The following is a 26,276-nucleotide window of genomic DNA, read 5'->3' as shown; positions in this document are numbered from 1 at the left end:
AGACCAGTTACTACTCTGGGCTTTGCCTGATGGTGATTTTTCTTTTCCATTTTTCCATTTAATTAGAATTTCACTGTAAAGAAAATTGTTCTCCCCATATAAACATCTTCATTTATGTGAGTGTGGACCCAAAATGCCCCAGATTTGGTCACTGCAAGCTGATTTTTGTGTTTTTTTTATCATACTTCCATTGTTTTTTAAGTACTCTGTTAATTTTAGCACAAGCTGTTTAAAGTTCATTTTGTAACTGCCTTGCCGCAGGCCTGGGATCAACCATTTCGCCAAGGAGCTCTGATTCCTTTTATTGGGAAATGGTATTTAGAAACCAGGATCTAGGTACTAGGTGTACTTATGTCATGGAAAGTTGTTGCCTTTAGCAACTCATAGCAGACAGAATTAGGAACTACATGTACCTCAGGAAGCGTGAGCACACATCTCTATGTGTTTCTACACCAGTGTATAAGTTGTAGACTGCATGTATGGTTTAAAACCATGTATACATACCAACACTTCCCATTCCAGTTCAATACCACTGGTTTCTTCTAGCCTTCTCCCTTTGTTTATTTGGAATTACTTTCTCCGAAAAGTAAAAAAAAAAAAAAAAATAACAAGGAAAAACTTGTATGTAATTCTGATAGAACAGGATAAGCTACCCCAAAATATGTCATTTTTGGCAAATTAATTATTTTGAATAAAAGTTATTTAAGAAGCAGCCAATGCAAGAATCTGTGTCTTTGAAAGGAGATAAATTCCCCGTGTGAAAAGTACCCTCTTTGTAAGAGAAGGATAGAAGGCATCCTTATCCAGACGCAGGGAATTTAGGTTGAAGAAGCCTGTGAAAACAAATTTAGTCACTTTTGACTCCCACAAACCCAAATCCTTTTTTTCTTATCTATTTTTCTTTATATCTGAGTTTAAAAAGCTGCATGCTTTGGTTACTTTTTCAGGTCTTATATCTTTGGGACCCCCAGTGCATCTGAATTGTTTTTTTTCTCATGTTATATCAGGAGACATATTTGATCATTAAACCACCCAAAGCACCTCGGACAGGAGAGGGCAAGTTTCTCTTTTTTTTTTTAAAGATTTATTTATTTATTTATACAAGAACCGGGGTACAGGCCTGATGTGTGGGCAGGTAAGAGGATTCACTAGAGACAGAGTGGGGAACAAAACAGGCAGACTGACGAAATACACTGCTGAGGGGAGCAGTGGGCACAGCAGGAGAGGTCTGCAGTGTCATGTGGGACCCTCGCTGGCTGGCTGGGATTGAACCAGCGCTGCAGAGGCTGCAGACAACTTCACAGCGCAGCGCTCAACTGCCTGCATCACCAGGGGAGGCCCCAAGTTTTTCTTTTTAACAGTGCATTTGGTAACTGCCCTGCCCCAGGCCTGTATAACATACACTGAAAACGTTTTTCCAGCCTGGGTTAGCTCTCGCTTCCTCCAGTCCTTTCAGTATGGTTCTGTTACTCACTTGTAATACAGTTCAGTTCATTTGTTATATTTGTTTTTTTTTGTTTTTTTTTTTTAATAGAGGCATGTTTTTATTTATTTGTTTGTTTGTTTATACATGCACTGGGTACGGTCAGAAGCACGGGAGGGTGAGAGAATTCGCCAGAGCCAGAGCGGGGAGCAGAGCAGGCAGAAGGACCAAAGTACACTGCTGAGGGGAGCAGCGGGTGGCAGGAGAGGTCTGCGCGCCATGTGGGACCCTCCTCTGGTGGCCAGGGAGCAGCCGGGGATCGAACCAGCGCCCCAGAGGCCGTGGGCAGCTTTGCAACCCAGCGCTCAACCGCTGCGCCACCGGGGAGGCCCTCATTTGTTATATTTGAATTCCATTTGGAGTTCCCCCTAGAGTCTGCTTGATTTTAATTATTTACTTGTTTTTTGAGGTATATGAAACATAACTGATATACTCAGAAGTGAAATTCCAGGCCTCTCTGGTGGCGCAGGAGGTTGCCCTGGGAAGCAGTCTACAGCCACTGCAGCACGAGTTCCATCCCCAGTCAGGGAGCTACCCACATGGCACAGCAGACCTCTCCTGTCTCGCCCGCTGCTCCCCCAGAAGTGTATTTCAGTCAGTCTGCCTGTTCTGCTCCCCACTGTGTCTCTGATGAATCCTCTCACCCTCCGCACCTTTGGCTTGTACCCCAGTTCTTATATGCATGGATAGATAAATCTTAAAAAAAAAAAGTGTAATTCCTTGCTCATTTCCTATTAACCTGTTCCCTCCTACTTCCTATAAGTAACCAGTCTCATTAGTTCCTCCTTTATTCTTGTATATCTTTTTTTTTTTTTAAAACAACAACAGGATTTTTTTTTTTTAAGATTTATTTATTTATTTATATAAGCACTGGGTAGTCAGAAGCACAGGAGGGTGAGAGAATCCACCAGAGCCAGAGAGGAGAGCAGAGCAGGCAGACTGACGAAGTACACTGCTGAGGGGAGCAGCAGGCAGCAGAAGAGGTCTGCGCGCCTGTGGGACCCTTGCCCGGAGGCCGGGGATCAAACTGGTGCTGCAGAGGCTACGGGCAGCTTCTCAACCCAGCACTCAACTGCTGCGCCACTGGGGAGGTCCTATTCTTGTATATCTTTTGCAGAAATAGTATTTTTTATATCCCCATCCTGCATGAAGGATAACATACTATGAGTGGAATTTTTAGAATATATTTGGATAATCCTTTGTGTAAAAAATTTTTTTCAATATTTATTTATTTATGTATACAGGAACTGGGGTACAGGCCAGAGGTGTGGGGGTGAGAGGATTCACCAGAGACAGAGCGGGGAACAGAACAGGCAGGTTGAAATACACTGCTGAGGGGAGCAGCGGGCGAGACAGGAGAGGTCTGCTGTACCATGTGGGTAGCTCCCTGGCCTGGGATTGAAATTGTGCTACAGTGGCTGTGGACAGTTTCATAGGTTGCATGTTAATCCCTTGCACCACCAGGGAGGCCCCTATTTTCAAATTTGTTAAGGAAAATCGGCAACTAATCTTTATTTATCTCGTTATATTGTACCTTCTTGGGAAATTGTAAATGGTTTCTTACTTTTTCTCCCAGAAGCCCTTTTCAGTTTTCTGAAACAAATCAACTTTATAAAAGTTTATTGTATTGTATTTTCCTTTATCAAGGTTAAGGTGTCCGGTTTTCCCTCTTTGAAACAAGTTGGCTATGTGTAGAACAGAAGATTGACTTTAAAGTGGTGCTTGTCAGAAACCAAGATCACCATGTTCTTTTTGAAGCCATCTCAGTTTTTACTGGTTTGTCTTTCTATGTAACATTACCCATAGATTCAATTTCAAAACCAGCTATGAATCTTAGAACTGAAACCAGTTCTTTTGTGAAAGAGAACCATAGATAACCATCATCCACTATGATGTCATTATACATATACAGGAGTTATAAAATTTCTATCACTTTTGTGTAAGATACAGTAGAGCAGCTGAGGAAGAAGTGCTTACAGGCTTTGGAAGTAGAGGACCTAAGTTCTGAATCTTGGAATCACTACATATATGACTGTAGACAAATTACTTAACTGCTTGGTGCATCTGCTTCTCTCTCTGTAAAGTGAGAACAATAACCTTTTACCCCCACAGGTTGTTGTGACAGTTAAATCTAGAAAGATACCTAGTACTGATGGACAATTAATTTCTTTTTTGTACCTTCTAGATTATGATTATATAACTTGTTTTGCTTCCTTTAAATAGATAGAAGGAAAGAAACCCTTAACTCATCTTTCTTTTATATTCTACCTTCACTCTATCAACAAATTCTTTTGGCTCTACAATGGTTGTCTGGGAATCCATGATTAATTTGTCTTTGTCTTAAATAACAGTCTTCAAGTTAATTATATATCTTCTTAATAGTAATCCTACCTAAAGTAAATTTCTCCAGGATTTTTGTTTTCAAAGAGTAACATTATGAATTGAATCAAAATCTTTTTTACCAAATTGTCATTTTTTTTTTTTGCTTCTTTTTAATACTTTGTTAGTCCCTCTGTGGAAAGGAGAACTTAATTAGTTTGCCAGGATTCTTTCTTAAAGAAATTTTGATTTTTTCACTCACTCTCGTCCAGATCCTATGCTCTACAAGTCAAATTTTAGACCCTGTTCCATGGTGCTTTTTCTTGTGTCAGTTAAGATGACCATTTTGTAATTTTTATTCAGAGTTGTTCTTTTTCCATTAAAAAATAAAGTCGCTGTGTTCTAAGGTACTCTAATTGACTTTATTATGATGACTGATACTTTAGTCATCCAGCTTTAGTTTAATTGCCAGTGTTGGCTGCGTTGTTACTTTTAAGCTTTGCTTTCTTAGAAAATCCAATCTGATTGACATAAAGTTCTAAGTAGCTTACTGGCTTCTCTTCCCCCAACTCCTACATCTTTTGATTTCTTAAATTCAGTGCTTGGAAGTAGGCACATCAAAGTGCTGGCTGTGTGATGCTCTTTTCAGAACCTTTTACCTCACAGTGCTTTCCACCACATTTCAGTGTAAAGAATGCAGACAATTGGCAGTATTTTTCCATGTGAAAATTTCTGCAGGATCAAGTTTTTGGATTTGGGCTCTACCATGTCCTTCTTACCTCCTTTCCATCTTCCAAATCCCACTAAAATGAGATCAGGGAGGAGGAGGATTTCAAAAGAGAGGAAGAATTTCAGATTAGTCTTGGAAAAATAGGGAGAGTACAAGAACTTATTCTTGTACTTACTCTTATTCTTAAACAATTTATCAAAGAATTTCTGAAATATGTAAAGTAGATAAAATTGGACTGATGGAAACAAAACTCAAGAAAACCAACCCAAAACAGGTGAACAGAAGACCTCTGCGGAGGTACATACCATTCTTCTCAACAAGTGGGCAGAACTCCAATCCCACAGTCAGTGGGTGCAAGGGAACCAGAGCAGGCTATGGAGCAATCATCAAGGTTATAAAACAGTATGGAACAGCTGGACCAGTAAACCTCCAGTGTACTAGTTCTCAACTTTTTGCCCTGGGGAACTTTTAAAATCATGATGCCTCAGCCTCAGTCCAAGCCAGTTAAATCAGGTCTAAAATCTAAAGGGGACCTCCCTGGTGGCGCAGGCGGTTGAGCGCCGCACTGCAGAGGCTGTCCACAGCCTCTGCAGTGCAAGTTTGATCCCCGCCAGCTGGCAAGAATCCCACATGGTGAAACAGACCTCTCCTGTCTCTCCCGCTGCTCCCCTCAGCAGTATGTTTCGTCAGTCTGCCTATTCTGTTCCCCACTCTGTCTCTGGTGAATCCTCTCAACCTCCCATGCATCTGGCCTGTACCCTGGTTCTTGTATAAATAAATAAATCTTTTAAAAAATAAATAAATAAAAATAAAATCTCAAAGGGTAGAGCACCAAGCACAAGTTCTTTTCTTTAAATTCCCCAGGTAAAAGCCATAAGGCTGCCTTGGAAAATGCCACGTGTTAGGGCCAGGACTAGAGAACGAGAGCATAATACATCTTGGATCTTATGAAGTTGATTTGAAATTCAAAAAAGGGAAGAGTTAGCTCTGCACAACAGTAAATATGATAAATTGTTTCCCCCCTCAAATAAAACTTTTTCATGCATCACCAGTTGGGAAGAGTGTCCTAAGCCAGTGTCCTCAGTCTTCCTCTGCACGTGCTAAGTACATAGATCCCCATGGTCAGCCCACTTTTTTCAGGAAGAGGCCTGCCTTTTCCTGTTGCTGAGAAAAACTGCGCTAGGTAACTATACACATCTGATCATTCTGAATCCTTGCCTGACAACATGGCCATACAACAAAGAATCATCAGCAAGTACCATGAAAAAGAAGCACCAAGGTGGACTAGAGAAATAGAAGAAAACTTTTAAGATACTAATTTACTGTCTTCAGATATTTATTGGGATATTAAATTCCTAACTCCAAAAATTCCCTGAAAAATGAAAGGGAGAATAAGAAAGTTTTTGAAAATTAAGAATATGATTTTCAAAAATACAACTCAGGAAGGGTTGAGAAACAGACATTCCTGAATTCTCAATTGGTGACCTGAAACATAACCCTCAGAACATAGCACAAAAACAAAACCAAACCCAAAAAACAAAGATGAAAAGTGAAAGAAAAATTAAAAGGTAGAGGCAATACACAAGGATAGATAATATGCATGTAATCAAACATGTAAAAGAGAATTTCCTAAAGACAATGACAGAATCTTGAAATTGAAAGGGCTGATTGATAGTGACATACAGGAATAAGGAATGCTTTTTCACCTAGATAATTTCTGATGAAATCTCTTAATTCCCTAACTTCTTCAGAGAGGAACAAGCTATATGCAAAGAAATGACGATCAGAATAACACACTTCCTATTTGTGACACAAAATGCTAAAAGATAATGGCTTTGAGCATTGCCTATAAGGATTTTGAATTTAGAATTCTAAACTGTCATTTAAGTATAACAACAAAATTAACTTTTTGGGATATACAGACTCAAAAAATAATGTCAAGAAGCGAAGACTCAAGTATAAGAAATATTAGTGAACAAAAAAGTAATTTCTATTAACATAACAGTGAAATTGAATATATTTATCTTGAAAAAACCTCTGAAATGATAGAACTATAATGTTAAAAATAATAGCTTAATAGTATAGAGCTAGGATCTGGGTCATTTTAACAAAATGTGGTAAGCATGGGAAATGGAAAAGGGAGACAAAATTGTCTAAAATTATATTTTTATCCCAGGGGACATTATGCTGATTATCTCTTAACATTGATAAAAATGTGTGTATCCCTACCTTCAAGTAATTTATTTAAATGTAATGGAAATACTAATAAGAATAGCATATTGAACTTCCAAACCATTCAGTGTGGAGTGGGGAAGTAGAAGAATAAGGAACACTTGATCAATCCAGTAAAAGCAAAAGGAAAAATAAAAAAACAATATTATGGGCGGGAGGGAATGACCAAACAAATATGAAAGAATGTAACTTTAATGTACCTCAATGTACTATATGTGAATTTAGCTGTACAATTCCTAGCAGTTCTCATACACTGCACTAGAGATTAACTTTCTCATTTTTTTCCAGCTTTACTGAGGTATAATTAGCAAAATTGTAAGTTTTTAAATTAGACAATAATTCATCAAATTAATAATTTGACAATTAATTATTAGACAATAATTCAACAATAAAGTCATCTATTAAAGGCAAAAATTTTTTTATATAATTAATTTGTTTTTAATGAGATAATATCAGGATACCCCCATCAGGGTATAGCCATCATCAACTCACCCATATTCCGCCACCATAGAGCACTGTACTTCCTTCCCTCTTTGTTCTTACCCCTCTGCCACTCCCTCCCATCTTGATAAGGCAAAATTCTTAGAAGGTTAAAATGAAAACAAAAATCTATATTTTAGCTCTTTATAAATAAAACACCAAAAACTGAAATTGGAGGGAAGATTTCTTGTATACCCATGTTGAGATATGATAGAGCTGTGAGTTTGTTGGGAGGGATGTTTGTTTGTTTGTTTGTTTGTTTGTTTGTTTGTTTGTTTGTGGTTCACATGCGGTTCACATGCTTTCTAAGTTATTTATGAATGTCCTGGCAAGTTAGTCCAGGAAGATAAAGCAAATCCTTGAAACCATTTAATTATATATAGTATATGTGTAGTGTGGCACTGGGTCTAAAGTGAACCAAATATTTTGGATTTAGCTAGCTCCTTCCAAAAAGGTATCTGCATGCCTTCAGGTAACGTAAACACTTAATAGAAGATAGTTTTATTTTTTTTAAATAATTAGCCTATGGGTTGTTTATTTTGGAATGCTATCAAAAAGAAAATTCTGTATCAGTAAAGAATTTAAATAGCTCTTATAATTTATTAAAAATAAGAGTACTGACTAATCAAAAGAGAAAGTTCCTATAAATAAGTGAAATTACGACCATTTCTTAATGCCCTGTTTTCACATTAATCATTAAATAAATACTTCGTTTCTGACCCTAAACTGAGTATTGGGCACTGCAAGGTACAAATGCAGAATAAGACATTGCCTATTGAGTTTTATTCATATTTTGACAGCTCTCGTTGGAGCCATTTAGTAGTGTTGCTTTTTTTTAACCACGTTCTAAAGCATGTTTAAGCTGATATAGTTTACTAATTGTTGGAAAACAGTTGTAGCTAACATGCGTTGAGATCATCTCTGTGTATCCACATAACAAAGTGTTTTCATATGGTAGACACTCCAACAAATGAATGAATGCCAGATACTAAGTTAAAAGTTTTAATTCAGTATCCAGTTTAATTCTGTCAATTATGAGTTAGCTAGTTTTATTTAGAGGGGGACATATCATATAGGGGAGGAAATTGCACTTCAGATAATTTAAACAACTTCCCCCAAAGACACAACTGTTAAGTAGGCAGAACAGACTGGAATCCAGGTCTGACTAGAGAGCTATACTGGTGTAAAGAAAAGAGGAGTGGTGAGGATTTGTGTGAGTGTGGAATTTATTGCTATATATACCCTTCCTGTTTAGACTAAGACATAATATTATTACATTCAAGTAGCCAGTTCCATGCCTACTCGCAATCAGCATCTGGGCCTCAGTTCCATAAGCAATCTTATAGTGTTATTTGCTCATCCTGAATAATACAAAATGGTAAAGAGCAAGAAGGCAGTTTGAGGGAAATTGAACCGCCATGCCTGGTGGAAACCGTTTCTCTTCTTCTAATCAGTGATTAATATGCCTGTCCTGCTTTTAGAAATCCATGTCTGCTTCCTCATTTGCCTTTTCAGGGGGTCATTAAGATCCCACTGTCTCTTGGATGCTCTGCTCTATTAGGCAGGAGACACAGGCGGAGAGAAACTCATTTGGCATGAATTATGCAGCAGAGAAAACCCTTGCCGAGGGGGAGTAACCTGTCACAACCTGGTTTTCTCTGCCAAATGACCAGTCTTGACTAGTAGTAATGCCATTACACTATTCCCATTCAGAGCCCCATGACCCAGTAATTGTTTTGGGAATGAGTGCAAAGCTATCAGATACCAACTACTATAATTAGAAAAGGGAGAAACACTTACCAGAGCTAACGTAGTTAGGCTGGAGCATTTACAGCGCCTGTTTTTTTTTAGGTTATGGAGTCTCTTTCTCAGTTTTCCTTCCTAAAATGCAAATTATACAGTTTTTGGGTTCTTGCATTCCAGTTTTTGTTACTGCAGTGCACTCTCTTTCCTTTTCCCCCCATTTTAATTGGAGTACAAATTGCTGTCAGCACATCGAGTTCATGTGCCAGCCACATTCAGAACAGGGTGTTCTGTGCTCTTCAAAACAAAATTGCTGTAGGGCAGTAAGAGAACAATAAGTCAGAGCTCCAGTTTAAGTGATGTTTTGCAGCAGACCAGGCTTACTTGATGTGGTTACACTGGGATTGCGCAGCTAAACTCCGGTAATTTGGTTTGGTTTGACTTTGTGGGGATTGACGGACCTCCCCCTTTTAAGTTACATAGACTTCAAGTCAGAAGAAAATGTTGTCCCTTTTTAGCTTGTGCATTTCTTTCTCTACCAAAAAAAGTCCTAAGTAGAAGCATCCTGTATGTACTTTTATTCTCTTTGGGCACGTCATAGATCATTTACTTCCCGTAAATCATGCTGGGTGGAATTAGCAACAGATCTCCTGAGCCCCAGAGGCCGAGCTCCCAATGAGTCATGATGGTTATTATTAAATATTTATTAAGTGAGTATTTGTACTAAGAGATGCAAGGTCAAAAGCAGCCACAGGTCTTCCATAGCCAGAGCTGCCATGGTTTTCTTTGGTAGCAATTGTTAAAGCAGCATATTAAAAACATTATCTATAGGAGGTAGATATGTCTGTCACCATGAAGGGGCAGGCACTGTGGCTCCAAGGGAGTGTGCGAGTTCTTGTCAGAAGCCTTGTAGAACTGGTCACACCAGTATTCCAAGTTTGGAAACCAGTTAACAGAGCTATATCCTTCACTATTTGTAGATGTACAGAATCAATGAGCTGTAGACTGCCTGAGGCTGTGGTACCTCTTCTTGCTCTGACATTCCAGATAACATCAGTATTAAAGTGGTGGTTTTATAAATACACATAAACTCTGTGTGTATGTGTATATGTGTGTTTGTGTGCGCACGTGTGCACGCGTACACACATGCATACATGTCATTTTATTTCAGTTTAAAACTTTATGGTACTATGGTACTGTAGTGGCAGGACTTGTTCAGTTCTAATTTAGGAAAAAAAGATTACATATAAGGTAGTTTTTGTGACCTCCTATTAGAAGGTCACAAACATTAGTTCTATCATTTATTGCCTCTTAGATTAGAAACAATGAATTTTTTGCTTTGCTTTCTTCGTTATGCTTTCATTAAGTTTCATAGTTTGATTTAGACCTTTTATTTGTTTGCATGCTTGCCACATTCACCTTTCCAAACTTGCTTATTAGTGGCCAATAATTTTTAATCTCTTAAAATGATGGGTTATCACATCTAAAATTATAAACATAGAGGCTTAATGTCAAGTACATGCATTAAGCTAAAGTTTAGGAAGCTGACACACAGGCAGGAATCCTTTGCAGAGACTTTGGATTTCCTGTTTTGAAAACACATTCAAAGTTGATCAACCAAAAAACCACAACGAATGTACTGATAGTTTCCTCCCCCACTAAATGTACTCTCCTTTAGGGAGGAAGATGATACTTCTAACAATAAACCTCAAACAAAAAGATCTGTCAACTAAGTTGTGAGCTGCTAGAATAATAAATCTCAATACTTGAGCTATTCCACAATGCAGGAGCTGAAATTCACTTTGCTCAGCAAATCTTTTTTCATGAAAAGTGTCATCACATTAGTCTTAAACTTCATAGTCAGATTTAAAAATATTTAAAAACACAGACTTTCCAGAACTCTCAACTCCTTTAGAAGCAGCGACTTTGACTCTAGTAAAAATACCTTAAGGCTTTTAGACGTCTAGGACCTCTCTAGTATGTGTGTACTTGAAAATAAAGAAGTTGAATTTATTTTGAAGATGGCTTCCAATTCAAAAGAATTTTCAATGTGCTGAAAGTTGATTACCTTTTTTGGAGAGCACCCAAAAGTGGGTGTAATAGAGCATAATAGAGAGCATCAGCTGCATTCAAGAGTATGGGACAGGGGCCTCCCTGGTGGCGCAAGGGGTTAAGACACAACCTATGAAGCTATCCGCAGCCTCTGCAGCATGAGTTTGATCCCCGGGCAGGGAGCTTACCCACGTGGTGCAGCAGACCTCTCCTGACTCGCCCACTGCTCCCCTCAGGAGTGTATTTCACTCAGTCTACCAGTTCTGTTCCCCACTCTGTCTCTGGCCTGTGCCCCCCGCACCACACCTCTGGCCTATACCCCAGCTCTTATATGCATAAATAAATAAATTCTTTAAAAAAGAGAGAGTATAGTATGAGACATAGCAAAATTCCTATATGCAGCTCCAGCCTAGCCTTTGCCCTTGTTTGAAGGGTCTGCCTCAAGAGTTAGGCCTTCTCTAGTTTGACCCAAGCTTCTTAGACTCTATCTTATGTCTGCAGTGGGAACAAATCCAGCTAGTAATAATCCTGGTGAATGAGAAAAGGGAAGAGAAGTTCAACACATAAGTATCCAGGTGACACTTTGTCCCCTCATATCTACATCATGGCTGTTTACTCTTTAGGGCTGCTTTCATTTCTCAGGCCTGGGCCAAAGGTAACCCAATCAAATGATTAACTAAAGGAATTATCTTTGAAGCTGGTTTCTGGCCTATATCAAGAATTGTATTACTGGCTTGTAGAGTTTCAGATCTTCAAAAGACCTTTGAGATTATGTAGTTCAAAAGTAAAGTAAGTTGGAATTGAATTTGTATTGGAAGATAATAATTGTGAATGATTTTTTAATCTCTAAGGCAAGTTATTAATCTAAAGTAGAGCAGCCATCTTGGAAAAGAATTTTCCAATTTTAGGAAATCATTATAATTGAATCTCGGCCATTACAGAAGTAGGAGTAAAGAGTTTTCTTATGAAAGACAAATTACTATATTGCTTGATGACTATTGTGCTGTCACGCAAGCCATCCATTTCTCTTACTGAGTCAAACAGCTAAATAGAAAGGAAAGAATTTGTTATGTGTTAAAAGTAGTTGGAAAGTTCCAGAGCATCTGACCAATCAAGAAAAATACATTTATTTGTATGGGTTTTTCCTATTTTGTCTTGAGAAAACATGAAAGTCCCTTGTCTGCTGTGTAATTACAGTGGGAATGAGCTGAGTGACTTTGAGTGGAGTGGGAAATTAACAACCCCAAGAAACTGACCTCCTCACCTCCTCGGTTCATAGAAAGTGCCTAAAGTAATTTGATTTGTGAATTTATAGACTACTGAGTCCTTTTCACTTTAAGTTTATTACTCCATTAAGGGATACAGCTAAGTTAGTTATTGATGTTGCTTTTGAATTTTCTGTTTTCGTTCAAGTGTATTTCTGAATGGGATTAAGACTTAAAAAAAAGAGCTTCTAATATTCAGTTAATCTTTGTATATCAAGGAAATAGCCAGTTATTTTTCATCCAAGCATCTGAAGCCAAGATGCAGTTATAATTGTTTAAATCGGTAAATACTTGACATTAATTTTTGAAATTTTGATAATTATTACATAATCGAGTATCTTTTGATGCTGTGTTATAGGTGAAGAAACCAGTATCATTATAGTAGGCTTGAATCAAATCAGTGTTTCCACTTTCTTACCTACCTGTCTTATTGATCAGTAATTATATCAGCTATTTTCTTGATCAGTAATTATATCAGCTATCAGTAATTGTCAATTTAAACTTCAAACAGGAAGAATATGATTGCTCTTACATTTTCAGACTGAGTAACCTAAGCTTTAACAGGACGTGCCACATACGGCTCTAGATGAAATGAGAAGAGAGAAGTTCCCTCCCTAACTTAGCCAGTGCTAAGAAGCCACTTTGTTAATGTCCTGTCTCCTTGCCCCCCAGTCCACCTGGAAGGCTGCTGTGGTGGGAAGATGTTTGATTGCAGAGATGTGGTGTTCATTGTTGGCGAAGGAGAAGACCATGACATTCCAATTGGAATTGACAAAGCCCTGGAAAAAATGCAACGGGAAGAACACTGTGTTTTATATCTTGGACCACGGTAAGCAGCATAGTAGTTGAGTATACAGTGAAGCTATCCAGAGAACAGGAATAGACTCGCTTTTTCAGTCAACATTTTGGTATTTTCAGTGAGGTCAATGCTAACAGTGGAAACAATTAATTAAATCAGGCTGCAGTTAGGGGTGGAGGGAATTAATGGGCCTTACAATATCACAAAGGTTTGTGAACCTGTTTGCTTGATTGATGTGCATTAAGGATAGGACTGACAGGTAAGTTTTGCTTTTATGTTTAGTGGCTTTACTTGCCACAGGGTGCTATTGGCCCTTCTCTTGCTCCCCTCTTCCCTTTTCTCTAAATCAGGCAGGAGGCAGTAAAACGTGGGGGGCTGGGAGTGGAGGATGCATTAGGATGATTTATTACCCACTTGAATTTGTGCCACCTGTTCTTATACAGAGTCCCTGAAAAAAGAGTGTTCTTCCTGGATCTAAAGGCAGCGGAGATGACTCATTTTTGCCTAAATTTTTCCCATCATAAGGATATCCATTAGCACTTCCAAGCTTAGAATTATCAGACACTAACAGTCTCTCTTGTGAAAACATGTTTGGTATTATTTTTAGATCTAAAATTATACCATGAATCCAACCCTTCTATCTTGAGAAATGGACTCTTGAGAGAAACCGGGGTGTTTTGATTTTGCTTGCATGAAAGCGCATCTGCTTATCTGGTGTCTCCTCCCTCTCTGGCAACTTGTGTTTCAGTCAGCAGGATTTGAGTTATTGAGAGACTTGATGGCCTGCACTTACTAGGAGGCAGTATCGTGCCTTTTGTGCAGTCATTTGCCTTTGTGTAGCCTCCGTGGTGATCCAGTGGCATAGTTACCTTTGCCCCGACACTTGCGCCATTATCATATTTCTCAAGTGATGTTTCAGCCATGCCACTACCCACTTGAAAATCCTTCCAGAATGCTCTACACCTTGAACTCTTTAGAACCTTCACTGAAGCACATGTTACTTTTTTTCTCTGTCATATTCCTTTTTTCCACTGCTGTATTCCCACTTCAGTAAGTTTTATTTACATGTACTGCATACTTGTAATTTGTGCTTAAGTGAACAGATTTCTCTCTATCAGGAACTTATTTTAAATCAAGTATAGATAAGTCTGTCTCTTCCATACCCAAATAATATCTAGTTACTCTTAATCCAACATTATAAAATTATAGTTATTTTAAGCACATATAAAGAGAGTGGTATTTATGTCCAATTTGTGTTTCCAGATTTCAGCTCCTTGAGGATAAGTTCTGTACCCACTGTGAGCATACAATACTATACGAATCATTTCACTGCATTTTTTAAAAGATTTATTTATTTGTGCATACAAGAACTGGGATGTAAGCCAGAGGTGCAGGGGGTGAGAGGATTCACCAGAAACAGAGTGGGGAACAGAACAGTCAGATCCACTGAAATACCCTGCTGAGGGGAACAGCAGGCAAGACAGAAGAGGTCTGCTGTGCTATGTGGGTCAGCTCCCTGGTCAGCCAGGTTTGAATTAGTGCTGCAGTGGCTGGGAACAGCTTGATAGTGCTGAATCTTTAACCCCTGTGCCACTAGGGAGGCCCAGTTCATTGCATTTTAACCTAGCTGACAAGGCATGTCCCTCAAATTTAATGGCAAAGAGAGACAGGTATTGTCCTTGTGTATTTGTAATATAATTTTTTTCTTGCGAGTTTAAAGTGTAATAGACCCTGCTATGCAGCTTACCAGTTGCGTGCACTTGGGCAAGTCAGTTAACTCTCTTATGCCTTAGTTTCCCCTTCTGTACAGTGGGAACAACAGCATCTATGTTATAGAGTTGTGGAGGATTAAATAAGACAATGCACATGAAAAAGTTTGCAAAGTGCCTGATACATTTAAGCCCTCAGTACATTAGCTGTTATCACCATTGCAATAGCTATCTTTCTCTTCCATTTTGCCCTCATACCACAAGAAAAAGGAAATCCTGTTTTAACATATGGTAAAGTTTTTAGATCGTTTTAGTCATAAAAGTAATCAACAAGTTTTTATGCATTTCTGCGTATAAGTTTTTCATGTGTTTTGTGGAAATAATTTAGCATATTTAGAAAGGAACATGATATTTTCTCTTCAGGATGTAGGTTAGTGTATATAGGAATTATGTAAAGTGCATATTCTGCAAGATGAGACTATCCACATGTGCACGCACAGTGTAATGTTTTGTGTATGAAAAAAAATCCCTACAGTGTTGAGTGCTGGCAGTGAGTTGACTTATACAGATTCCCATTTACCACAGTAGATTGCATCTGAGTGTTGCTGTGATTATGACTGTTGCAAATATAAGCTCTGCTTTACTCTTTGTATCATTCTCCAAAAGATTTCCAGGGTATACCCTCTCTTTCCTTCCTTTTCTTACATTTCTTTCCTACAACTCCAAACAAAAACACAGGCCGCCAAGAACCATAGTGTCTAATTAAGAGGTGGTTATGGGTCAAAAATAAATAATCTGAGAGCACACAGGGTCTGACTTTAAATCCTGGCTCTGCCACTGCATCTTTGTATGATTCTCAGGAAGCACTTTTCTCTGAGCCTCAGTTTCTTTATCTGTAAAAAGGGAGCAGTTGGTAAGAACTTAAGGTATAAGTGCTTCATGTATGCACATTAATAGACATTATTTGTATATCCAGTCTCTGCAGATAGCTCTTAATAGCCCAGCTTGTCATTTGGTTAGGTTTTGGGATATTCTAATCTTTCAATTGGATGACTGTCCTTACTGCCAGGCAGCTCTGGCACAAGTCAGCCAACTTTCTGCCTAACATGGTCAGGTTAGATGCTCCCAGAACAGTTAGGTGTGTAGTTATGCCTCCCAGGATGATGGCCTTCATGTACATCTTCTCGGCATCTCTTCATTTTAACCTTGGAGAAGCTGTAGAAGTAATATCCTTCAGTCTTCCGTAATTCCATTGATGAATACCAGTGCCTCCCTTCACCCAACCCCCACACCCTTCACCATGGGATCCCTGTTTGTGAGTTTCTCTAAGGCTGCTTTTCTCATCCTCAGCACTAATAATTAGTGACATTTGGGATTGAGTGATTCTTCATTGTGGGGATTCTGCTGTGCATGGTGTAGAATGTTCAGCAGTGTCCCCGATCTCTGCCCACTAGATCCCAATAGGTTCTTCAAGTTATGACAAACGCAAAGTCTATAAACAATGCTACGTATCGGTGGGGTGGGGGGAGAAGGAATTGCTGTATTAAAATCACCCCTGGTCTAAGGCAAGTGCCTGTTCATCTGTTGGACTGGTACTTGGTTGGCTTAGGGTTCCAAGTATAACAAGCTATCTGCAAATTCATGGGTAGCAGGGCTCACTTACCTGGTTCCCAGCATTTAAGAAATGCTCTTTACTTACCAGATGACAGAAACAAAATAGAGCTCAAAGTAGAAAACTAGTCACCACTTCCTAAAATTGGCCACTGGTAATTATGTCCTCTTTTATTTCTTTGCTGAAGATACCCTTTGCCCTGCTATTAAAACTACCACACCCCATTCCTACTAACTCTCATTGTATCTCTATGCCTCCCTCTCGCTTCAGCTGCCATTTTCTTGTGTAACAGTAGAGGTGAGTGAGTAAGCACTTTCTTCCTGGAAAATTCAGGCAAGGAGTAATGAAGGTGATGCAAGCAACAAAATGTGCACGTTCCCACTCTAGTTCTTTGACCCCAGAGACAACTGGAGGTATCAGCATTGACCTGGTTTTGGCATCTTTCAACCTACAACTTAAATGTTTGTGTTCAATAAATTTGTGCAATGTCATTTTATTTATTAAAGGATAGTTTGGCTTGAAAAAGATAGGAATGTTATAGGAAAGCCCCGATATTGAACGGGTTGCCTGGCTGTGGGTCCTCACCCGCGCGCTTAAAAGGGACTTATTAATACTCCACTACAGGCACACACAAAAGTTTAATAAAAGGTTTATTTACAAGGGAAAAGGAAATAAGGAAAATGTACAACTCAGGGAGAAAATAGGGAAATAAAGTCTTTAATGCGTCCTACCCGATCCGACGACCTGGAAACCCAAAAAGCACTCTCAGAGCTGGCAGGATGCTGCGAGCTGGCGGAGAACCAAAATAGGGGACCCCTCCAAAGCCCACGTGTCTGGCTTTATACCAACCTGGCTGCTTAACCCCACCCTCAGGTCCCAGCAACCTTCCCTTTGGTGGTGATGGGATTTGGAGTTCCCAGTGTCTCTGGCTTTGGCCTGGGGGGGGGGGGGGGGGGGAAGTCCACAAAGCCTGTATGGAATTAGCTTTAGGACATCCTTTTCCCCCTAACAGGATCAGAATATATTCCAGTGAACACTTTCCTAATATGCTGGGACATTGTTTCATACACTGGGAAAGCCATTGAACCAGACAGACAAAGCTCCACCAGAACTCCCTTTCTAGTAGATGTGTGCTTCTTACATGTCTTGGATTTGATGAAGATCTTAAACAATCTGTAAAAATAAATTTATATATATATCGTTATTTTATCTACTAAGTTTGGCTAAAAGGTATAGTGTTTTACAGTGTGCTCACTATAGAGCTGACTACATTTCTCTTGCCAAGGGTTTAGGGCTTGCTAAGGTTATTTTTTTAATCATATTTTTGCTATATCATTTGTGTTTCCTAGTGTACTTTTTTCAAGCTTGAAGAAATATTGTGAGAATGTATTTCCTTCCTGGTGTGTGAGCCTTCCCCTCCCATTTATCTGACTGGAAACGGTTCTCCTGGAATGACAGCATTTTAAAACTAAAAGCTTCTTAAAACATCCTCAGTGAACAGTGCCATCTTTTCTGTCTTGCTGATAAAGCTTAAGGGGAAGTTCTAATAGCCAACTAATGGCTGTTTTATAAAAAGAACTTAGCTATAAAATCCAGCAGAGAAAAAGGCAGTGACATTTAAAATCACATTAAGGAGGCTCTTCGAGGAGTACAGGTGTTGCCTTACATGTGAATGTGAAGGAGAAAAGAAAACAATCTAACCTGGTTTCCTAAAAACCCACAGCAGTGGTCCTTGGCACTCTCTCTTCTGGTTGACATCTGGTTTGTGTGCAGGGTCTCTGACGTGTGTAGTTTGCGTATGATGGCCCTATGCTGCTGTGACGCCTCAAAATACAGAAGAAAGTGCCTGGAAATACACCAATTCTTTTAAAGCTTTATGTTTTTACTCTCCATTTCAGATATGGTTTTGGAGAGGCAGGGAAGCCTAAATTTGGCATTGAACCTAATGCTGAGCTTATATATGAAGTTACACTTAAGAGCTTCGAAAAGGTGAGAAAATACCAACTTCTCTGAAATCACGGTAGATTCCTTCTCCATCGCGTCCTCTAAATCCGTCCCTTATATTACATAAGGTGGTGTAGCTGGAGGGCACTTACTTGTGTGTTGTGCTTTTCATGACCAAGTTTGTCTCTCGTCTCTGACACTGCCTCTGGAGCACGGGGCCACTGATAGAGCACAGCTGATGTACCAGAGGGAGCTCAGTGTTCTTATTTGTTCCTCTGTGTCAGCCTTGCTTTTTTTTTTTTCAACTTTTTTTGGGAAGAATCCAAGACTTGTTCCCTTATTTGTTCCTAGACTTGTTCTTTTTGTACTTTTTTTCCTGGGTTGAAGACAAAAAAGTTCACATTCTGCCAAGCAGCTCCTTGGGGGCGTGGGGCGCAGTTTTGCTGAACGGATTGTACCTTCTCTGGAGTAGTGAAGAGGCCTGTACTGTGGTTCCAAGTTATTATCCAAAACATGAGGCTTTGTGGGCCACCAGGCTCTGTGACAAGGGACACAAGAGACAGATCTAACCCTAGACCTTTTCTTTTCATACTTGTCCAAGTAGAAAACAAAGAGAGTTTGACAGTTGTCTTAGGGTCCAGAAGCGGCAGGCTTCCTTGAGCATATTTCTACCCCAGGCCACCTCTGGAGGCTCCTGGCAGCAGGTTCCCTGAACAAACACAAAGCATGTGCCTCATTAGGTATGCTGCCATGTCTAGCCAAGCCTCCTGTGCGTCAAAACCCCACTCTTCCCCGAGCAGCCCCAGGACTGCATTTCACATGCCTTTTTTGTGTCCACAGTGCTGTCTCTGTGTCCTGTGCACTAATTTTGGACTGGAAACATGGCCATTTGTTTTATTAGACTCAGGAAGGAAATCCTTGTCCCATAGGCCTGTAACTTTGAACTAAGAAAGTGAGGGGAAAGATTGCTTTAGGATTCTCCCCCAACAGTGACCTTCCTGATTGTTACTCTCCCCGCTTCACATTCCCCAAACATTTGCTCTTGTCGTGACCACCGCTTGTTGGCAGGTAACTTCTTCTGAAGGCTTGTTAGTACAGAACTGATCCTCCAATTCTGTGCGCAAATCAGAGTGTCTTTTATTGTGAAGGAGGAGAAAATAATCTGCAGCATATGGTTATCTCCACCTTTGGCTTCCCTACTTCCATTTTCCTTCCACAGACCAGTAGCCATTGCTCATTTAAGAGCATTCCTGCTGTGGATGCCACGAGGCACCTGTTGTCGTCCAGAAGCGTGTTCCATGCAATACTGCTTGGTGTGTCTAAAACCACGTGAAGGGGTGTGGTGTCAGGGGCAACATGATATAGTTCTCTGTCCCACAGTGTTGAGAATATATTTATATTCCTGAAAGACTGAATCCAATATAAACAAAAAAGCAAAAAGCCTTGTTACTAGATTTTGAAGTAATGGACTAAATTGTTAGGAATCAGCATAAAATTGCCAGAAAAACTAGTAACTCCCTCATTTTCACTTAAAAAAAAGAAGGGGGATGGGCTGTGACACCAGGAAGGCACCACTAATTGTTTTGTGAATAGAGTAAATTCTAGTGACTCACTTAAGCTTCATAATTCCTGGTAGAAAATAATAACACTGACAACTGTTTTTGTCACTTTCCCTGCAGGACCCTGATTGTCCTGTTGACTGTGATTCTTCTAAATCCCACAGTTCCCATGGAAAGAACAGTTGTCTCTGTCATCTTCTCTATAATGCTGGAGCCATGACACACATAATACAAATTAGCAGATGATCAGAAAGTCTTTTCTGGATGGCTCTGAAATGATATTTGTGCATCAGCTTTACCCTCCCAATTATGTTTTCCTTGGAAATTACCCGAGCATACATCTGCAAGTTGACATAGTGTGGCTTCTTTAGTCTGTCTGGTTGTTTTAGAGTGGAGAGACAAACACATGATCTGGAATTTTTAAAGTACTATATGAACATGCAGCTGTGACTTGACTACAGTAGTGTTCCCATTTTAGAGTTGAACAACCGAGGCTTGAGGAAAAACAAGTTGCTGAAATTATATTAATAGTTTAGTGGAGAAATTTGCAAAAGGTGTGAAGGGACCCTAGCTTTCATTGTGTGGCCTCACCTCAAATTCTAAAGGCACATTCTTGAACAGAGTTCAGTGGTTTCTGTTCCTCATGGTGTTTTTTGCCTGCTGCTTCTCCTTGGGTAACAGGGGTCAAGCCAAAGCTTTGTCAGTTTCATGGAAAGGGAGTGGCAGCCTGGTGGGGGAATTGGTAGTGACACATGCATTTGAAGTGTGGGTAGAAGTAGCTCTTTGTCGTTCTTATGGGCATCAGGTGATGCTTTTTCCTTCTCTGTTTATCTAATCATTGTCACAAATTTGTACGCAGGCCAAAGAATCCTGGGAGATGGATACCAAAGAAAAATTGGAGCAGGCTGCCATTGTCAAAGAGAAGGGAACTGTGTACTTTAAGGTGTGTGAGTCCTTGTACAATCCTTTCTGTCTCAGAGAATTTACTCAAGTGTCAATGAATTATGCTGATATTCCTTATTCTGATTTCTGTCAACACCCTCTGGGTAAGAAAAAGCCAGAATTTTTGCAAGTTTGTCATTTGTGGTATAACAAGTGGTGAGAAAGAACGAATTAATATGACAAAAGAATACAAATACTTTCTTTCCACGCTTTTCTCTGGATTGCAGACCTCCACAGCAGCAGACCAGGTCTGGCTTGTCCACCCACCACTGTATCACTCAAGGCCTAGAACATCTTACTTGGTACATGGTTGGCACTCAACAAGTATTTGCGGAATGAAACAAAGAATGAATAGAATAATTGTTAGCAAGTAATAGAATTCATAGGAGTTAGTTTCACATCATTTTCCCTTCCACTGTCTTGATGAAGCCACTAAGGCACATGACAGAAGGAAAGGGAACACGCACAGATTTCAAAAGAAACTGACAGGAAGAGAGGATTAATTTCTTCTAATGGCCAAGATGATCCCTGACACACTTGCTCTGGTGAGGCATCTTCAGAAATTCCTGAATGAAATTTATCATTGATTGCTTCTCAAAGCCCTTTCTTATAACATGGAGGAATGTATTATACCCTCACTTAAATCATAAACCCCCACATATAAGAAAAAAGAAACAGCATTTTTTTTTAAAGATTTATTTATTTATTTATATAAGCACTGGGTACAGTCAGAAGCGTGGGAGGGTGAGAGAATTCACCAGAGCCAGAGCGGGGAGCAGAGCAGGCAGAAGGACCGAAGTACACTGCTGAGGGGAGCAGCGGCGGCAGGAGAGGTCTGCGCGCCATGTGGGACCCTCCTCTGGTGGCCGGGGAACAGCCGGGGATCGAACCGGCACTGCAGAGGCTGCGGGCAGCTTCGCAACCCAGCGCTCAACTGCTGCACCACCAGGGAGGCCCAGAAACAGCATTTTGTTCAGTTCTAATCAGAATGCTCTACCCATTGTTTCCCTGAGCCTGATGTGTACCATCTCCAACTCAAGCAGAAAAGGCTTAATGAAGAAGAAAGAATGGGAGGTCTCAAGATTTTGTTTTTCCTTTTTCCTTCTTACCATTGCAGTCCATGAACTAAAGTTACATGACGTTTTATGGTCTAAAGCAATGGGGCAAGTCTTTATGGTGCATCTGCTGTTAGACATGCTATTGTGTTGACATCTTTTCTGGAGGGAGGAGAGGAAATGTTTAACCCATGCAAAACAACTGGAGAATTAAATAAGACTGTATAATTAACATACAGTTATCACAACCAGAGGGCAACATGTATGGTTATTGTTTTTCAAACTTTGAGAGAAGACCCATTATTGGGATGTGAAATCAATTTATTGGAAGGATATTACATTATGAAGTGAGGATAAATTTCATTTCATATAACTTTTGTTCAGTTGTATATGAACGGGTATCAGATTTCTTACCATGGATTAAAGCTAAACAAATTTGAAATCTATTGATTTAAATAATATATAGCTAGGGCCTCCCCGGTGGCGCAGCGGTTGAGCGCTGGGTTGTGAAGCTGCCTGCAGCCTCTGCAACACAGGTTCAATCCCCGGCCACCGGGCGAGGGTCCCACATGGCGCACAGACCTCTCCTGCCATGCCCGCTGCTCCTCTCAGCAGTGTACTTCGTCAGTCTGCCTGTTCTGCTCTGCTCTCCACTCTGACTCTGGTGAATTCTCTCACCCTCCCTCGTTTCTGACTGTACCTAGTGCTTATATAAATAAATAAAATAAAATTTTAATATAAATAAATAATATATAGCTATATCTATATTTTTATAATTATGATGGTTTTTAAAAGAATTTATGGTTCACCAGAAAGCATTGGGGTATAGTGGAATAAGCTTCGAGTTGGGAATTGGAAAGGCTGGACTAAATTATGGCTCAAATGATTTAAGTCATTTAAGGGTCCAAAGAGGTTATTTTTCATGTAAAAGTGTGAGGGAGTTAGTAATCTCCAATTTTCTTCCCAGCTCTAAAATTCTGTGAGTTTCTAAACTCTCAAGCCTAAGTTTGATTCTTTTTTAAATTCTAATTTAAGTATGGTGAATACTTCTGAACCAGTTAAGTAGGTTCTGGGTTATTTGTACACTAGAATAAAAAAAAGTTTCCGTAAAATACCGTAAGACCATAGGTCCTGTAGACTATTCCCTTTACTCTGGGGATCCATCAGTTTCTAAATGTATTTTTTTATATTTCCCTAAAACTTCTAAATAGAATTTAAATAGTTGGGGGGAGGTTGAGGCTTTTTGGCACTTGACTAACATTATATCCACTCAGTAGAAGAAAACAGACCGGCTTTTCAGAAGCTCTTAATTTGTTGCTGATGACTCAGAACTTCGGGGAACATTATTGGTAATGAAATAATGTCGCAAATCCACAGGTCCTATAGCTGCATCTTGACTATATAGAGGGGTACAGATGACCAGGTCTCGAATATATATGTAGAGAGAAGGAGGGATGACCAGAATTCGTGCTCAGTAGCAGAAAGCAGTGTTAAGTGTACAAATACTTACCCTTGTTGCTTGTTAGCATCACAACTGCAACAGTGATTTGTGTGTATCATAAATTAGGAAACCTCTTAAAGTTAACTGATCTTTGGATAAAATCTGAATCAGCATTTGCACATATGGAACATATTATTTTTTTAACATGCACTTTGAGAGACAAAATCTTTCAAAACATTAGTCCATTGAGGGAAAATTAATGAAAGGTTCAAAACCACTGACCTAAGACTTTTCTCCCAGAATGTCTCTGAACATTTTGTACTACTAAAAACTTCCCTGGAGGCACCTTCATAATTATAGGTAAGAGATCCCAGTTGTGATCCTAGTTTTAGCTATAAGACTTCAAAATAGTTCCCTATTTTGTAGAGAGCTTCCTGCACACGTTTTCTTTTCAGATTTCAGGGAAGGTTTCAGTCTGCAGCACTGCCCTCCTGGGCCCCATCTTCTCAAGGTGTTTGACTTGGCATATTGTGCGCGTAAGAGTCCAGATGTGTAGGTGAGAGCAGAGATGGGGAGAAATAAAAATCTACACCTCGTGCCAACTATACACGGGCGCTCCATTTTTATTAACTTGTAGGTTTGGTTTATATCTAAGCGGGTAAATCCCCTTTGTAGGGTGGAATTGTGCTCAGGTTTTTTGGGTTTTTTTAAGAGATTTATTTCCTTATGCATATAAGAACTGGGGTACAGGCCAGAGGTTGGGGGAGTGGTGGTGAGAGGAGTCACCAGAGACAGAATGGAGAGCAGAACAGGCGGATCTACTGAAATACACTGCCGAGGGGAGCAGGGGCAAGACAGAGGAGGTCTGCTGTGCCATGTGGGTTGCTCCCTGGTTGCCCATAGCTTCATAGCTTGGTAGTGCTGAGACTTAACCCCTTGTGCCACCAGGGAGACCCTGTGCTCAGCTTTTAAATGGAAATGATTTTGCTATTTAGACTGTAAACACATGTCAGCTTCTAAATACTAGAAAGAAGAAAGGTAGAAGAGGCTCTTCATTTGACTCTGAAAATAATTGTTTTTTCCACCCCACCCCCCAAAATAAATAATTATTAAGCACAAATTTTCAGCAGAACAAGAGCACTCACACACCTGGTTACTGTTTTTCTTTTCTGACTTGGAGACAGAATGGTAAGTCTGCGGGGAACTGCAGTGATGTGGGGCTCCTGCGCCCCCTTGTGCTCCTTATGAAAAAGGCTTTTTTAAGGCTTTTATTTAAGAGACATCTCTCAACTGCTGAATCAACAAACTAGGCTTTGCTGTGTTTTGACCACCTTGTTTAACCAAAAAAAAAAATGATGTGATTTAGAAACAAATCACCTGTAATTTTAGGATTTTAGGTTAAAAAAAAAAAACTCATAAGAATCCACTCTGCCTTTTTTCTCCTTCCTTCATCCTTTTAGTTACGGGTCTTCTCAGTATTGGCACTTTAGACATTTGGGGCTGTCTAATTGTTTGCTCTGGGGGGCTGTCCTGTGTATTGTATATTTAGCAACATCTCTAGCCTCTGCCAGTAGCACATACATTCCCTCTAGCCATGACAACTAAAAATGACTCTAAACATTGCCAGGTATTCCCAGGAGGGTAGTGAGTGCAAAATCACACCCCCACCCCCCCACCTCCACCTACCATTAAGAACTCCTTTTAGTATATCAGCAGAGGGGCACCACAAAACAAAGACCTTTGTTCATTAAAGTTAAAATCTAAATAAAGTTGGCCTCCCTGGTGGTGCAAGGGGTAAGTCTCAGCACTACGAAGCTATTTGCAGCCACTGCAGCATGAGTTCCATCCCCAGCCAGGGAGGTGACCCACATGGCGCAGCAGACCTCTCCTGACTCACCCACTGCTCCCCTCAGCAGTGTATTTCAGTCATTCCGCCTGTTCTGCTCCCCGCTCTGTCTCTGGTGACTCCTCTCACAACCACTCTCCCAACCTCTGGCCTACACCCCAGTTCTTGTATGCATAAATAAATAAATCTTTTTAAAAATCTAAAGTTATATATGATATCTATGTAAGAACTTTCAGGTTCATTTAAATTTCAAAAAGAAATTTAAATACAGTGTAAAGGAACTAAGAACAGTTTAGAGTTTTATGGATTCAGTTCCAGGGCACCATAATACAGCAAATACCACATAAAGCAGCTACACAAATTTTTTGGTTTCTCAATGCATATGAAAGTTACATTTACACTACAGTCTAGTAAGTGTGTAATGCCATTTTATCTGAAAACAAAACAACGTATATACCTTAATTTTAAAATATTGCTAAAAATACTAGTCATTTTCTGTGCCTTCAGCAAGTTGCAGTCATTTTGCTGGCGGAGGGTCTGACTGATCAGGGTGGAGGTGGCAAAAGGTCAGGGTGACTGGCAATTTCTTCAAAATAAGACAATGAAGTATGCTCCGTTGATTAACTCTTCCTTTCTTGAAAGATTCTCTATTATCATGCAACATGGTGTGATAGCATTTTACACATAGCAGAATTTCTTTCAAAACTGGAGTAGATCTTCTCAAATGCTGCTACTGCTTTATCAACTAAAGTTTACGTACTATTCTAAATCTTTTACTGTCATTTCAACAGTATTCACAGAATCATCACCAGAAGTAGACTCCATCTCAATAAACCATTTTCTTTGCCGATACATAAGAAGAAACTCCTCATCCCTTCAAGATGTATCACAAAATGGCAGCAATTAGCCACATCTTGAGGCTCCATCTCTAAATCTAGTTCTCTTGCATTTTCCTCCCCCACTGAATTCTTGAACCCCTCAGTCATTCATGAGGGTTAGACTCAACTTCTTTCAAATTTCTATTAATACTGACATTTTGACTCATGAGTGACACATTATTAATGG

The 26,276-nt window shown here is 39.7% G+C and overlaps 1 protein-coding gene across 2 annotated transcripts in view; it reads left to right on the top strand.

The window, feature by feature from the left end:
• The window catches only part of FKBP5 (FKBP prolyl isomerase 5), a 123,325-nt gene that overhangs the window by 83,467 nt on the left and 13,582 nt on the right, over positions 1 to 26,276 (top strand). For both annotated transcript variants that reach the window (XM_037519578.2, XM_054698746.1), the window contains exons 6-8: positions 12,977 to 13,133; positions 18,323 to 18,413; positions 20,787 to 20,870. In XM_037519578.2, coding sequence (XP_037375475.1) covers positions 12,977 to 13,133; positions 18,323 to 18,413; positions 20,787 to 20,870 — 332 coding nt within the window. The remainder of the gene's footprint in view (positions 1 to 12,976; positions 13,134 to 18,322; positions 18,414 to 20,786; positions 20,871 to 26,276) is intronic.

This window comes from Talpa occidentalis, unplaced genomic scaffold, assembly GCF_014898055.3.
Source record: "Talpa occidentalis isolate TD23 unplaced genomic scaffold, MPIMG_talOcc4v2.1 talOcc4.2, whole genome shotgun sequence".
NCBI classification, from domain to species: domain Eukaryota; kingdom Metazoa; phylum Chordata; class Mammalia; order Eulipotyphla; family Talpidae; genus Talpa; species Talpa occidentalis.
Note: the sequence above shows the minus strand (reverse complement) of the source record. Positions and strands in the feature narration are given on the sequence as shown.